The sequence below is a fragment of the Mastigoproctus giganteus genome, chromosome 11 (assembly GCF_048544385.1).
Source record: "Mastigoproctus giganteus isolate SK-2022 chromosome 11, ASM4854438v1, whole genome shotgun sequence".
Taxonomy (NCBI): Eukaryota; Metazoa; Arthropoda; class Arachnida; order Uropygi; family Thelyphonidae; genus Mastigoproctus; species Mastigoproctus giganteus.
The window spans coordinates 6,006,971-6,024,670 of NC_143585.1; the positions used below are offsets into that span (position 1 = coordinate 6,006,971).

Below are 17,700 nucleotides of genomic sequence, written 5' to 3' on the forward strand. Positions count from 1 at the left end.
AGGGTGACACGAGTAATTACAGACCAGTTAGTTTAACTTCTGTTCTGGGTAAAATAATGGAGTCATTGGTTAAAGATGCATTGCAGGATCATCTAGGCAAGACTGCAGCAATAATTCAGACACAGCATGTGTTTGTTAAGGGAAAGTTGTGTTTGACAAATTTGATTGGTTATTATGATGTGGTTACAAAGGAACTGGATACAAAAAATAACTTTGATATCATATATTTGGATTTCAGGAAAGCTTTTGACACTGTTGCGCATGGAAGACTATTGTACAAATTGGAGCAGAATGGTATTAAGGGTAATTTGCTACAATGGATAAAAGGATGGTTGAGTGGGAGAAGATAGAGATTTGTAATCAATGGGTGCTGCTCTTCGTGGACTAATGTTATTAGTGGAGTCCCACAGGGTTCGGTGTTGGGTCCACTGTTGTTTTGTATATTTATCAGTGATATTGATGAAGGTATATCAGGCTTAATGTCGAAGTTTGCAGATGATACAAAGGTTGGCAGGGTTGTTAATGACAGTAATGGCAGTGTGCTACTGCAACAAGATCTAGATAATTTGGGCAGATGGGCTAAGAAGTGGCAACCTTGACAAATGCAAAGTACTGCATATGGGTAGAAGTAACCCCAGAGAAACGTACCAACTGTGTGGTACTACACTTAAGGTTGTAGAAAATGAAAAAGACCTGGGAGTAATTGTGCAGTCAGATATGAAGTTTTCTGAGCAATGCAGACAGGCTGCCAGGGCAGGTCATGGGGTTTTGTCAATGATATATAGGAATTTTGCTAGCAGGGAAAAGGAGGTGATTATCCCTCTGTATAAGGCAATGGTCAGGCCACACCTTGAGTACTGCGTACAGGTCTGGAGGCCTCATTTTAGGAAGGATGTAGATTTACTTGAGCGTGTACAGAGAAGGGCAACAAGATTTGTGAGGGGAATGAAGGAATCCTCTTACCAAGAGAGGCTTAAGTTCTGCAAATTGCAGTGGCTGGAGACTAGGCACCTGCGCAGTGATCTGATTGAGGTGTATAAGGCCTTGAATGGGTTGAGAACGCTGAATTCTGATGGGACCCTTCCACTTGTTCAGATTACGAACCTAAGGGGGCATAAATTCAAATTAAGAAAAGACAAATGTAGATTAGATGTGCGGAAATTTGCCTTTAGCCAGCGGGTGGTTAATTGCTGGAACAAATTTCCATCTGTTGTTGTGGAAGTTGATAGGTTGAATAAATTTAAGGAGGACAGGCATTTGGAGGGAATGGTGTGATTTTTTTTTTTTTTGTTTTGGCTGATGCTGCATAAGCTCATACACTTGCTTTCTTGCATCAAATGCCACTGCTGCTACTACTACTACTATTCCGCTGATCGCTTTAAATGCCCAATTTGCTATTAATAGTCGCGCATTTCCTTTCCCATTCTTCATTTTTTGCTCCTACTACCAACTGATTGGCTATTTTCTTCTTTTTAACATAAATATTCCTCTGATATGCAAGTTTCTTTTCTTCTACAGCAGCTCTTACTTTCTCTGTAATTCAGGTGTTTTTTGGTCCTTTGCTCTTCTTTTTGCCTAGAATTTCATGAGCTATTTTTTTTTTACAATATTTTTTAAATATTTGTAGATTTCTTCAGTATTACCTTTTATTTCTATGTTAATTGCAGCATCTCTGGATGAAGTTGTTTCTAATGCTGTCGTCCTGAAGTAGTTCAACATTAAATTGATCCCCTTGTAGCATTTCCCCTTCCCTGCATTGTTGGTTGTCCACGCTTGTTTCCTTAATCCAGTTCCACCTCAGCGTGGTTTTAACAAGAAAATGGTCAGATCTACATTCGACTCCTCTATAAATTCTGACATCTTTCAATACGTATGTCCCTGAAATAATGTAATCTATAACTGATCTAATTTGTCTTGTCTCCTGTGACCAAGTATATTTATGGATATTCTTGTGTTGTTTATTCTCAAGTCGAACTGTTCACAAAGATTGAATAGTCTATCTCCATTGTCATTCCTCTCTTTCTCTCCAAATCTTCCAATAATTTTGCTATTTTGTTCATTTCCTACTCTTGCATTGAAATCCACCATTAAAAATAACTTTGTTCTTAGGGATGTTTTCTATTAGTTCTCTCAAATCCTCCCAAAATTCATCCTTCAAGGTATCAGCCGTGTCATTAATCAGGGCATATATTCCCAAAATACATATTTCTCTCCCATACATTGTCAATTCCTACAGATGAAAATCTTTTAAACATAAGGTTGAGTCATTTGCATATCAGATGAATATTGAAGGTTTCAGGTGGATGGTTCCAGAAATTTAAAAGTCATCATAGGCCATCTTTATGGAAATTTGATAAGGTACTTTAGCCATACAGAAAACTGTATGGCTAAAGTGTAGCTGTCAACAGTGAAGCCAAGAAAGAATGAAAGGAGAATCATATAAAAATGTTTTACTGATATATGATCAGAATGACATCTTTAATGCTGATGAAGCCGAACTTTCATAAAAGTTGCTACTGGAAATAATACTTATACTCAATGCTTTTTTTTGGGACGGTACGTAACAGTATGGCATACCAGCACCTTTATTAACAGTGACCTGTGATGTTTGGATGCTGTACACTTTGAAATTTGTAATATTCCGCAAATTTTTTCACGTTTACCTACTTTTCAAATAACCTTAAAGTTATTTAACTAAATTTGCATTTTTCACTGTCTATTGTTAGGATATTTTCTATATAAACCTTTATGACCATTTTTAGAATTCTAAATTACTCAGTCAGACCTCTGTTTAACGAACTCCGTTTAGATAGATTTTTTTTTTTTTTTTTAATTACTCTTGGAAATTACATTTAAAATAGTTTCAGTTGAGCGAAGAAAATTTTCATATAACAAACGTCTTAGGAGAGACTTAATTGGATATGTATTGTTCGCACTTCTGGCAATTTAGAAAATTAGTGCTGCTGCTAAGCAAGAATTGAGAGCTAAAGGGATTACCATTCTACAACTTAGTGGTACCTGGTAAAAGCTATCCGACCACCTGTCTCACATACGGAGAAGTCGTGCTGATCAACAGTGAGCAGATCAAGGGGTATTCCCAACGGGCTCTGGTTCACCTTCTACTGCAGTGGTGTCCAACCTTTTCCCGTACAGGGGCCATATTCAAAGTTAATCTTTCGGGGGCCGTATTGAGTGATTCAAAAAAAATTAGTGTTACATTTTCCATATCTTGTTACAGCTGTAAAAGTAAAAGGAAGTTTCTGTTTTCACATTACCGTTTTTTATTTTCAAGCTATATACAAAAAAAATGCAAATCTGTTACTAATTTATTTTTTAGATTTTATTAAAATTATGACTTTTTGTTTTTCAAAAAAATACCTTACTTTTTCCTTTAAATGCTCACTTTAGAAAATTTACAACCTGAAAGGATCACTGCTTAAGATGAATATAAGGTGAATAAATAAAAATAATGATACACTTGAAATTGAAAATATTCTAAAATTTTATTAAGTACAATACACGATTACATTTACTAAACAAAACATTTAATGAGAAAATTTTTTCGAAGATTAGCAAAATTTAAAATGCTGTTTTAATTCACTTTCCACGCAGGCCATAGGTTAGACACTGCTGTGAATCAACTGTAAGCCCCCGTTTGAAAATTAGGAGAGAGTGATTTTCTTTCACCCCAACAAATAATCATCTGTTGTTTCGTGTTATCCACATTTTTCTGCAAATTTTCCCTATCTCTGTTTACATGGTCACAGTAGCTGAATATTCGAATGACACGACATTTTGGACAGTTTCAAAAAAAAGAAAAGAAAAAATTCAAATTTAGGAACTAGTGACAGCATCGATGACGAGAGAAGGAAAATGAGGACAACAAAGGTATTAAACCTAAACATGAAATGTTGGCATTGGCATTAGTAGAGGCATATGATGCAAGAAAGCTTATGCAGCATCAGCCAAAAAAAACAAAAAAAAAAACCCTCCCATTCCACCCCTACATTCGTTCCAAATGCCTCTCCAACTCAAGCTCAGCCTTAAATTTATTTAGGCTATTAGCTTCCACAACTAAAGATGGAAGCCTGTTCCACCAATCAACTACCCGCTGGCTAAAGGCAAATTTCCACACATCTATTCTACAAAAATAACCCCAGGGGCTCACATCTGGTGAGTATGGGCTTGGCACACCCAGGGTCCTGAGCTGAATATCATCATTCTTCTCTTTCTTGGTGATTCCTTTCTAATTCTGACTCTTGCGCGCTCTCTCTCTCTCTCTCTCTCTCTCTCTCTCTCTCTCTCTCAGGATGATTCGGGAAATATTTTTTGGCTGGTGCAGCATAAGCCTCAGGCTTCCTTGCACCATATGGCTAATAATAATAATAATAATAATAATAATAACTGTCTTTCCTCAATTTGAAATTGTGGCCCCTCAAGTTCTTAGTCTGAGCAAGAGGAAGAATCCCATCAGCATTCAGCTTGCTCAATCCATTCAAGGCCTTATACACCTCAATCAGATCACCTCACAGGTGCCCACTCTCCAGGCACTGCAATTTGCAGAACTTAAGCCTTTCTTGGCTTAAGTTCTGCTCTTCCTCTTCTTTGTACTCATTCTAGCAACTCTACATCCTTTCTAAAATGAGGCCTCCATACCTGTACACACTACTCTAGGTGTGGCCTTGTATAATGGGATAATCACCTACCTGTCCCTGCTAGCAAAATTCATATATATCATTGACAAGACTCCATGACCTGCCCTGGCAGCCTGTCTGCACTGCCCAGCAAACTTCATATTTGACTGGACAATTATCCCCAGGTCTTTTTTCCACTTCCCTGAGTGTAGTACCACACAGTTGGTGCATTTCTCTTCGCTTATTGCTACCCATATGCAGTACTTTGCATTTGTCAATATTAAACTTCAGTTACCACTTCTCAGCCCATTTGCCCAACTTGTCTAGAGCCAGTTGGAGTAGCATAATGTTGTTAACAACCCTGCCAACCTTTGTATCATCTGCAAACTTGGACATTAAATCTAAAAAACTTTCATCAATATCACTGACAAATACTGAAAACAACAACGGACCCAACACCGAACCCTGGGAAACTCCATTAATAACATTTGTCCATGAAGAGCAGTGTCAATTGATTACCACTCTCTGTTGTCTCCCACTCAACCATCCCTTTATCCATTGTAGAAACTTACCCTTAATGCCATTCTTCTCCAATTTGTACAGCAATCTTCCATGTGCAACAGTATCAAAAGCTTTCCTGAAATCCAAGTATATGACATAAGCCTCAGGCTTCCTTGCACTATGTGGCTAGTAATAATAATAATATCAAAATTATATTTGGCATTCAGTTCCTTTGTAACCACATAGTATCCAATCAAATTGGTCAGCCAAGACCTCCCTTTAACCCTTTGCCTGTCCACATATATTTCGCATGTACTAAGCCGTATATTCGTTTGAAATAGTTACTTTTAATCCAGCTAGCAGCATTTTCAAAAGCTGTTACGATATCTCTGCTGGGTATGGCTGATAAAAGTTCTACAAATAAACCAACTAAAAAGGCCCACACATTACGAAATATACCAAGAAGAGAAGACAGAAAACTCGTTCGGAGAAGGTGTCATTGTTACACAAAAATCATATCGAAGGAAAATCGCAAAGCAGCAATGAAAAAATCTAAACAAGTCTCAACAGAATGTGTCGAATGTGACAAACCACTTTGCCTACCTTGTTTCAATGAATACCATAAATAATAATATGTAGTGTACTGAATGAGAAATAAAAGCTACTTTATTTATATTTGTGTGTTTTTTATATATTTAGTAACTCCACCATATTATTTCAGATAATTCATATTCTTGCGCTTTGTGAATCAGATGTGATGCACACTGAGTTGGAAGACAAACTATAACACGTTTAGATCGAAAAACTGAGTAAGTTTCAGACATTTATTACGTATTTAAAACTCCAGTAAGTGTGTATCACATGCGATGCACAAGCGTATAGAAAATACGTCGTGTGTATCACATGTGATGCACGGGACAGGCAAAGGGTTAACAAACCCATGCTGTGTCATAACTATTACTGCAGTCTTGTCTAGATGATCCTGCAATGCTTCTTTAAATAGTGATTCCATTTTTTTTTTTTTTTCCCGGAACACAAGTTAAACTAACAGGTCTATAGTTACTTGTGTCACCTTTTGAACCTCCTTTGTGAATTGGTAGTAGTAGTAGTGGCATGTGATGCAAGAAAGCAAATGTATGAGCTTATGCAGCATCAGCCAAAAAAAAATCACACCATTCCCTCCAAATGCCTGTCCAGTTCCTCCTCAAATTTATTCAACCTATCAACTTCCACGACAGATGGAAGTTTGTTCCAGCAATTAACCACCCGCTGGCTAAAGGCAAATTTCCGCACATCTATTCTACATCTGTCCTTTCTTAATTTGAATTTATGCCCCCTTAGGTTCGTAATCTGAACAAGTGGAAGGATCCCATCAGAATTCAGCGTGCTGAACCCATTCAAGGCCTTATATACCTCAATCAGATCAACGCGCAGGTGCCTAGTCTCCAGCCACTGCAATTTGCAGAACTTAAGCCTCTCTTGATAAGAGGATCCCTTCATTCCCCTCACCAATCTTGTTGCCCTTCTCTGTACACGCTCGAGTAAATCTACATCCTTCCTAAAATGAGGCCTCCAGACCTGTACGCAGTACTCAAGGCGTGGCCTGACCATTGCCTTATACAGAGGGATAATCACCTCCTTTTCCCTGCTAGCAAAATTCCTATATATCATTGACAAAACCCAATGACCTGCCCTGGCAGCCTGTCTGCATTGCTCAGAAAACTTCATGGTGATACATTTACACACCCCCAGTCCATGGGGACCCCTCCTGAGTCCAAGGAAGCTCTCATAATTATGGCTAAGAGTTTGCTTACTTCTTTTGCTGCCTCCTTTAATATAACTGAATAGATCTCGTTCACCCCAGGTGCCTTCCTTATGTTTAACTTCATCAATTTCTCCTCCACTTTGCAATCAGTTATTACAAAATCACTTAGCTCCCTGTTAGCATTTGATAAACTTGTGACACTCCCATCATTGAATAACTCCTCTTGTGTGAATGTAAAGGCAAAATACTCATTCAGTTTATCAGCTACCTGAGCATGATCATCAATAGTCAACCCATCCTTGTTAAGTGGTCCAATCTGATTCATCCCTTTCCTTCTAGAGTTTACATAAGTAAAGAACTCTTTGCTGTTTTCTTTGCATCCTTTGCCAAAAATTTCTCGTAATCTGTTCACCTGCCTAACCTCCTTTGTGCAGACTAGTTTATACCTTCCACAGGCTTCTGTGTCACCTGATATACTTTATATGCATGCCATACATTATTTTTCTCTGCCATGAGCCTCATTAATTCATCTGACATCCATTTAGGCCTAAACCTTGAACAGTATTTTCTTAGTTGGAATGAAAAGCCTAGTAGTCTTTAAAATTAAGTCCCTGAAGGCTTCCCATTTAGAATTCAACATTGGTAACATCAGTTGATTCCACTGTACAGAATTTAAAACTGTCTGAGACCTCTATAGTCACCTTTACGAAAGCAAAAGCCCTTCCCTTTAGCCTTGATGGTAGTTACATCTTTAAGTAATTCCCACATCAGTACATTGTGATCACTGTCACCCAGTGGTTCCTTTATCTGAAAATTCTTAATACATGAATAATCACTGCTGATAATCAGATCAAGGGTATTACTCCCTCTGGTTGCCTCTCAAACATGTTGCTGTAGAAAACATGTCATCCTATAAATCCACAAAAGTCTTTCTAGTGTGCAAGTGACCAACCCACAAGTTTCATTCAATATCTGGAAAGTTAAAATCCCCCATTATAAGAAATTCTGATTTACTGGCCCATTCTATTTCTCTGCACAATTGCTCATTATACCGATCAGATTCATTAGGCCTATAACACACACCTACTCTCATTTTTCCTTTCCCAGTGCTTATTTCACACCAAACAGACTCAACACTGCATTGTCCACCAAAATAAATTGGATGCATTTCCTTAGATTTTATGTGTTTCTTAACTAACAGCATAACCCTTCCTGTCCATTGTACTTACCAAATTCCAATTCTGCACTGCTTATATCTGTGTGACACCATGTCTCTGATATCACAACAATATCTGCCTTTGATGTCTTGACTAGCACCTCAAGCTCATCAATTTATTTAGTGAGAATGAAGTTAGAAAATTGTCAATTAGGCTTCAATTAAATGAAAGAGATACAATTCATCCATTTTGGGAATCCCTAATCAAAAAGACAGTTTCAGAAAAATTGAAGAGCATTTGATGAACTACACCTGAACTACGTTCTGGGTACTACACCAATTTCATGAAGTGAATGTGAATGAGGATTTTCACAAACGAATCTGAGAGTCAGCTGAACCACAGCTCGGCTGATGACAAAAACAATTTCTTCACTACTATTTCTTAATTAAAATTGTGGGGCCCGCCGCTGACACACTTCGATCCAGCAAATATGTTGATTCATGGCTGATTCGGAAACATCATTCAGCAAAAGACACAAACAGTAAGAAGTCAGCATAGTGTGTTGGATGAAAAAATAAAAATTAGGAATATTCTACAAAAACTTTATTATGAAATTATCTTTACTTATTTTTTTACTAATTTTTACTTATTATTTTTTACTAATTTTTACTTATTTATTTTTTAAACATTTACTTATTTTTTTTATATACTTGAATAATAAATTTATGCTTATAAACTGTGTGTTAATATACTTTGTTGTTCTTATTCCAAAAACATTACTACTAAGTAACAATATTAGGAAATAATTTTTTAGAGTACTGTACTTTTAATATCCTTTTAATTTTTAATTTTTCCTGATAGCAAAGAATGAGTACCGGCACCTATTTTTTTTTACAAAAAAAAAAACACTGCTTATACTTGAAGGTGAAAAATGCAGTGACAATGAAAAGGCAAAACAATGTTAATATTGATCAAGATCAAAACTGATCTTGATCAATATTAATTTGAACATACTATGCGAAGTATTACACTTCCCCCCAGCTACTTCATAATGCCACCCGGCTGGAAAAAATTTCTGGGGAGAACACTGTACATTATAAATTAGATTATACTATACTGTATTAGTAGAATTACATTAAATGTCCAAACTTTTCTTTTTTCTGATTTTATGAACTAATTGATAGTACATCCTTTCAATATAATGACAATTTTTCTCATTTCCCTGGTAAGTAAGTCACTATAAAGAGCTCCAACCGTATATCTTTCTGCTACCTTTACTGCTCTTCCACTGACCAGCAGCAACCATTATCATAAGTTATTTATGCTCATCATGCTTCCCAGAGTTGTTTGTTATTGTTTGTTATTTGGTTTTTAGAAGCATTAGCAACTAAGGACATATTGCTCAGTGAATATGCGGTGGTCATTCCTGACCTTTCCGCATCCTCCGTATTTGGTGGTGACGGGCTCAAACCCCGGTCTAATCAAGAAGCATGTGCTATGCACTGCTGCTCCTTCCCACCTGGCTATGGAGGTGCCACTTCCCTGAGTTTTTTTAGTTAATCCCTGTCTAATTAACTTTTTGCTCAGCCTAAATCAGCCATACTAGTCTACCTGAACATCACATTACACTACACTACACTTGATTAAAGGTTCATTAAATGAACCTTTAATCAGGCTCATACTGGAACAGCGTGTTGATTTGTTACTTTCAATATAACTTATTTTATGAGAATAAGGTTTTGAATACAAAATTTCAAAAGTAGTTTCCAATAATCCAGAAAACTTACCCACGTGCTTTAATCTTGAAGTTTGTTCTGTCAAAATGGAGAATTTTCACTTTCTGAAATTAAAATTTAGAAAACATTGAATTATACAAAGGAAGAAATTATTTTGCCAGTAAATTGAATATTTTCAAAACTGACTGCTCCTCTCCTATATACAGAGAGGGACAGTCAATTCTAACCTAGAACAAAAAAAAAAAAAAAAAAATCCTAAAACTGATGCACTTGGCCAAAACTACCCATTTAAAATTGAGAAACGAGTTCAACAAGGAGACACAATATCTCCGAAGTTGTTTATTGGCCCTTGAGAAAGATTTCAGAAGATTAGACTGGTCGCAGAAAGGAGTCAATGTGAACGGAGAGTACCTAAACCATTTACGATTTGCAGATAACAGTGTCATAAGCCACAATCCCAAAGAATTAGAAGAAATTCTTAATCAGCAATGCAGTAAGGATTTTGGACTAAAGATGAATATGGCTAAAACAAAAGTAACGCAACAGAATGGGATATAATCGTTAAAGGAGCAGTAATTGAAAAGGTGGAGTCATTTATCATTATTACAGCAAATCTGGGATAAGTCATTAGCTGTAATAATGATAAATGACTGGAAGTCAAGAGAAGAATAAATTTTGGATGGATAGCATTCAGGAAATATAGTCACATACTGAGGAGCAATATCCCAATTTGTCTGAAATGTAAAATAATGAACAAATGTATACTCTCCACCATTACTTATGAAAGTGAAAGGAAGTGAAACTTGGGCACTCACCAAATTAATGGAAGAGAAGCTGGAAACTACAAAGCGAAGAATGGAACGAATTATTTAAGGAATCAGACTGTTAGATAAGGGAAACACATGCATTAGGCAGCAAACTCAAGCAAATGACATTTTTATCAAAATTAAAGAACTGAAATGATCTTGGGCAGGACACAGCTTGAAGACATGATGACAGATGGACTAAGAAAATAACAGAATGGTAGCCAACTGCTAGCTCGGGGAGGGGATACAAGGACTAGTAGATTAACAGTAGTCGCTAGCAGAGGTGAAAATGATTTTTTTTCTGCTTATATTGGAATGAGCAGCAGCCTGGAAAACAAGGTGCAGGGGATTCCAGGGACTGCTGTGGGTCACTGCAGAATAAGTAAATACATGGGCTTTGTTAGGGTAGCTAGAAGAAAACCTGGAAGACGACTGAGATGGACAGATGAAATTCACAAGTCAATAAGTCACAAGGTAGTAAACGGATGGCCATTGCACAAAAACAGAAGGAACTGGAAAGTTGCTGGAGAGGCCTTCATCTTGCAGTGGATTGAAAAGGGCTGATGATGATGACCCATATGTTAGCATTATAACATAATGCTAATACAGTTAGTCCTCGTATAGCATGATAGTTGTGTTCCTAGAAACAATCGTGCAATATAAACAACAGGCCCTATGGGAAAAATAGGGTTAGGTGCCGGCCACCCAAGATTGAACACAAAAACCAAAACATTACCAAACACAATAAATAATCGTAATAAAATACGTATTTTATTACTACTATTACATAACAAAATATTGCTAATGCTTTTGCTTCTATCGTAAGAAAACTTGTTTTTTGTTTGATTTTCTATCCAAACAGATGACAGCCGTTCCATCTCTTCCAATTCTTTGTGTCTTAATCTAATGGATTTTAATTACACTTTGAGTTGTTCCTGCTATCAAAGTTGTTTTTATTTTCTCTGCATTCTTTGTAATTCTCAGCGTTGCCTCATTTAGGTCTGTAGCACATGCAATATCACATGGTCTTTCATTTCACTCAAAGCATTTCACAATTTCATATTTTTTCTCTATCGACAGAAGCGGACTGGCCATAAGCCTTACCGGGGAAACCCCGGTGGGCCGGAGGCCGATGTGATTTTGGCCATAAATGCTAGTATTAGGCCACTACAAAATTTCCCGGGTAAGAATTTTTGACCCAGTCCACCTCTGTTATCGATATTGCTTTTGTTTTTCTCTCTGAATCTGCAGTGTCTTCACCAGGACACTTCCTTTTCACACCTTTTAAGTATTCTACTCATTTTTAGGGAATAAAGCACAATTACAAAATGAGGAGGCACGCTTGAACACATAAACAAAGCTGCGCGCGTGTGCAGCAACTGAATAAACAACACCATAAAGGCAGAGATACACTATTAACACTTCACATTTTACTAAAGCACATTTCTAGGGGTTACTACCATAAAACAATAAAAACAATTTCCAGTTGCGTTTCTGCTAGTGGAATCTGTTATAAACTGGTAGTTAACTCGATCTAATTGCATTTGCGATTATACCGATAGCTGGAATTGTGTTGGTTTTTACGTTATTATGGTGAATTGTGTTTCCCCTTCACTGAAACACATAAATACATAAATAAAACACATAAATACATTTTCAGAATCTTCTTTTCATTCCTATCGTGTTGCGGTCGGTTGGCTGTGATTCCACGTTCGACTGCCATTTCTTGTAAACACAAAGACGAATCATGCATAAGCGAATTCGGTTCATATTATATAAGATATCGTTCCCCTATTTATAAATCAGGTATGATCGAATTCGTGTAGTGTAAACACGGGTTATACAAGTATTGACTGTATAAGATTAAGACTAGAAGACCAGAGGAATTTCTTAACAAGTACAGGTCAATGTTAAAAAAAAAAAAAAAGCCGCGGGTTAGGGTTGAATTTGAAAGTGTCTGCAATTCTACCAAGACACAATAGGAGCAAGTATATGAGAGCCTTGTGATCAATTTGGCCCTGGAGAAATTGTGCAAGGCTCAAGGGGTAGAATTTTTCTCAGCCTGGTCTGTGCTTGTTAACAGGAAATACTGCTTCTACAGGGATAGGATACACATAAATAGAAAGGGTGCAAGAATTTTTGCTGATGCTATCGAGGCAGTGTTAGGTGGGCCAGAAAACTGCTAGCTCGGGGAGGGGATACAAGGACTAGTAGATTAACAGTAGTCGCTAGCAGAGGTGAAAATGATTTTTTTTCTGCTTATATTGGAATGAGCAGCAGCCTGGAAAACAAGGTGCAGGGGATTCCAGGGACTGCTGTGGGTCACTGCAGAATAAGTAAATACATGGGCTTTGTTAGGGTAGCTAAGAATAGGAACACGTGCTTGCATGTACACCAATACTAGGAGTTTGGTAAATAAATTTGATGAATTGGGAGTGTTGGTCAAAACATCAAAGGCAGATATTGTTGGGATATCAGAGACGTAGTATCACACAGATATAAGAAATGCAGAAATGGAAGTTGGGGAGTACAATGTGTACAGGAAGGATAGCATTAGCATTAGTAGAGGCATTTGATGCAAGAAAGCAAGCTTAGGCAGCATCAGCCAAAAAAAAAAATAATAATAAATAAATAAATAAATAAAAAATAACCACTTCCACTTCACCCCTCTGTTCGGTCGAAATACCTGTCCAGCTGAGCCTTAAACTTATTTAGGCTATCAACTTCCACGACAAGGGATGGAAGTCTGTTCCACCAACCAACCACCCGCTGGCTAAAGGCAAATTTCCGCACGTCTATCCTACATCTGTCTTTCCTCAATTTGAATTTATGCCCTCTCAGGTGATTATTCTGAGCAAGAGGAAGAATCCCATCAGCATTGAGCATGCTCAAACCATTCAAGGATTTATACACCTCTATCAGATCACCTCGCTGGTGCCTAGTCTCCAGACACTGTAATTTGCAAAACTTAAGCCTTTCTTCTTAAGAGCACCCCTTTGTTCCATTCACTAATCTTGTCGCCCTTCTCTGTACTCGTTCCAGCATCTCTACATCCTTCTTGAAATGAGGCCTCCAGACCTGTATACAGTACTCTAGTTGTGGCCTGACCATTGCCTTATACAAGGGAATAATCACCTCTTTATCCCTGCTAGAAAAATTCCTATATATCATCGACAATACACCATGAGCTACTCTTGCAGCCCGTCTGCACTGCTCAGAAAACTTCATATCTGCCTGCACAACCACCCCCAGGTCCCTTTCATTCTCTACCACTGTCAGTGTAGTACCACAGAGTTGATACGTTGCTCTGAGGTTGCTGTTTCCCATATGTAGTACTTGAAATTTGTCAATGTTAAACTTCATTTGCCACCTCTCAGCCTTTCCAGATCCTGTTGCAGTAGCATAGTGTCAGTAGTGTCCTTGACAACCCTGCCAACCTTCGTATCGTCTGCACACTTGGACATTAAACTTGATATACCATCATCAATATCATTTATAAATACAGAAAACAAAAATGGACCCAATACTGAACCCTGAGGGACTCCACTAATAACATTAGTCCACGATGAGCAGTGTCCCATGATTACCACTCTCTGCCTTCTCTCCCTCAACCACCCCTTTATCCATAGCAGCAATTTGCCTCCAATGCCACACTGCTCCAATTTGTGCAGCAGTCTTCCATGTGCAACAGTATCAAAAGCCTTTCTAAGATCCAAGTATATAATATCAAAGTTATTCCCTGCATCCACTTCTTTTGTGACTGCATCATAGTATCCAATCAAATTGGTCAGGCAAGACTTCCCCTTAACAAAACCATGCTGTGTCTGAGCTATAACTGAAGTCTTGTCTAGATGATCCTGCAGTGCTTCTTTAACCAGTGCCTCCATTAATTTTCCGGGAACAGAAGTTAAACTAACAGGTCTATAATTATTTGTGTCGCCCTTTGATCCTCCTTTGTGAATTGGGGTCACATTTGCACATCTCCAGTCCATGGGTACTTCCCCTGAGTCCAAGGAAGCTCTCATAATTATAGCTAACGGTTTGCTTACTTCCTTTGCTGCCTCCTTTAATATAACTGGATAGGTCCCATCCACCCCAGGTGCCTTTCTTGTATTTATCTTCAACAATTTCTCCTCCACTTTACTCTCAGTTATTACAAGATTCTCTAGCTTACTGTCAGAGTTGAATACACCTCTGGCATTCCCCTCTCTGAATAACTCCTCATGTGTGAATGTCGATGCAAAATATTCATTTAGTTTGTTAGCTACCTGAGCAGGATCATCAACAGTTGACCCATCGACATCAAGTGGACCAATCTGATTCATCCCCTTCCTTCTAGAGTTTACATAAGTAAGAACTCTTTGCTGTTTTTCTTTGCATCCCTTGCCAAAGATTTCTCGTAGTCTGCCTTCGCCTGCCTAACCTCCATTGTAACTTGGTTACAGATCAACTTGCATCTATTATAGGCTTCTGTGTCACGTGTTAATTTGTACGTATCCCATGCATTTTTCTTCTCTGCCATATGTCTCATTAGTTCATCTGACATCCACTAAGGCCTAAACCTTGAACAATATTTCTTAGTTGGTATGTAAAACCTAGTAGCTTCCAAGATAAGTTCTTTGATTGCTTCCCATTTTGAATTTGCTGTTGGTAACATCATCAGTTGGTCCCACTGTATAGAATTTAAATACTGCCTCAGTCCATCGTAGTCACCTTTACGAAAGCAATAACCCTTCCCTTTACCCCTAATGGTAGTTACCTCTTTGAGTAAATCCCACTTCACCACACTGTGATCACTGCCACCTAGTGGTTCATTTACCTGCAGATTCTTAATGCATGAAGAATCACTACTGATAATCAAATCAAGAGTATTACTCCCTCTAGTTGCCTCCCGAACATGTTGCTGTAGAAAACAGTCATCCAATAAATCCACAAAAGTCTTGCTAGTGTGCGAGTGACCAATCCACAAATTCCAGTCAATATCTGGGAAATTAAAATCCCACATTATAAGACTCTCTGATTTACTGGCCCACTCTATTTCCCTGTACAATTTCTTATTATACTCATCAGAGTCATTAGGCCTATAGCACACTCCTACTCTCAATTTTGATCTCCCAATGCTTGTCACACCAAACTGCCTCGACACTGCTCTCTCCAGCAATGTCGACTGGCTTCACATAGACAGGATAGACATGGATAGACAGGATAGGAAGTGAGGAGGGGTTACGCTATTATTTAAGAAACACAAAATCCAAGGAAGTACAGCCAGTCAACATGGACGGACAGTTCAGTGTTGAGTCAGTGTGGTGTGGGTACACAAAAAGCACTGGGAAAGCAAAATTTAGAGGAGTGTGTTACAGGCCTAACGCCTCTGATGAGTACAATAAACAACTGTACAGAGAAATAGTGGTCCAGTAAATCAGTGTCCTATAAGGGGGATTTTAATTTCCCAGACCAACACACTGGAAATTGTGGGGTGGTCACTCACACATTAGCAAGGCTTTTGTGGATTTATTGGATGATTGTTTTCTACAGCAGCATGTTCAGGAGGCAACTAGAGGGAGTAATATTCTTGATCTGATTAACAATACTGATTCTTCATGCATTAAGAATCTGCAGATAAAAGAACCACAAGTTCGGGAGGCAACTAGAGGGAGTGATACTCTTGATCTGATTAGCATTAGTAGAGGCATGTGATGCAAGAAAGCAAGCTTATGCAGCATCAGTCAAAAAAAAAAAAAACCATTTCCACTTCACCCCTCTGTTCGTTCGAAATACCTGTCCAGCTGAGCCTTAAACTTATTTAGGCTATCAACCTCCACGACAAGGGATGGAAGTCTGTTCCACCAACCAACCACCCGCTGGCTAAAGGCAAATTTCCTCAAGTGTATCCTACATCTGTCTTTCCTCAATTTGAATTTATGCCCTCTCAGGTGATTATTCTGAGCAAGAGGAAGAATCCCATCAGCATTGAGCATGCTCAAACCATTCAAGGCTTTATACACCTCTATCAGATCACCTCGCCGGTGCCTAGTCTCCAGACACTGTAATTTGCAAAACTTAAGCCTTTCTTCGTAAGAGCACCCCTTTATTCCATTCACTAATCTTGTTGCCCTTCTCTATACTCGTTCCAGCATCTCTACATCCTTCTTGAAATGAGGCCTCCAGACCTGTATACAGTACTCTACGTGTGGTCTGACAATTGCCTTATACATGGGAATAATCACCTCCTTATCCATGCTAGAAAAGTTCCTATATATCATTGACAAGACACCATGAGCTACTCTTGCAGCCCATCTGCTCTGCTCAGAGAACTTCATATCTGCCTGCACAATTACCCCCAGGTCCTTTTCATTCTCTACCACTGTCAGTGTAGTACCACAGAATTGATATGTTGCTCTGGGGTTGCTGTTTCCCATATGTAGTACTTTACATTTGTCAATGTTAAACTTCATTTGCCACCTCTCAGCCCATCTGCTCAACCTTTCCAGATCCTGTTGTAGTAGCATAGTGTCAGTAGTGTCCTTGACAACCCTGCCAACCTTTGTATCTTCTGCAAACTTGGACATTAAGCTTGATATACCATCATTAATATCATTTATAAATACAGAAAACAATAATGGACCCAATACTGAACCCTGAGGGACTCCACTAATAACATTAGTCCACGATGAGCAGTGTCCATTGATTACCACTCTCTGTCTTCTCCCCCTCAACCACCCCTTTATCCATAGCAGCAATTTGCCTCCAATTTGTGCAGAAGTCTTCCATGTGCAACAGTATCAAAAGCCTTTCTAAGATCCAAGTATATAATATCAAAGTTATTCCCTGCATCCAGTTCTTTTGTGACTGCATCATAGTATCCAATCAAATTGGTCAGGCAAGATTTCCCCTTAACAAAACCATGCTGTGTCCGAACTATAACTGAAGTCTTGTGCACATTACAAATATTGCTTCCTCTGCATCTAAAAAACTTGGTTTTCTCTTTCACTCTCGGTGTTACTTTTCTTCCAAACAGCTGCTCACTCTGTATAAATCGCAAATCCGCCCTGCCATGCCATGGAATATTGTTCCCACATCTGGGGTGGTGCTCCCAAAACC

General features: G+C 38.4%; 1 protein-coding gene across 1 annotated transcript in view; it reads right to left on the reverse strand.

The window, feature by feature from the left end:
• Positions 1 to 17,700, reverse strand: part of Archease (protein archease) — a 57,405-nt gene that overhangs the window by 16,160 nt on the left and 23,545 nt on the right. The window contains exon 4 of the mRNA XM_090384744.1: positions 9,845 to 9,897. Within this exon, the coding sequence (XP_090240870.1) occupies positions 9,845 to 9,897 (53 nt within the window). The remainder of the gene's footprint in view (positions 1 to 9,844; positions 9,898 to 17,700) is intronic.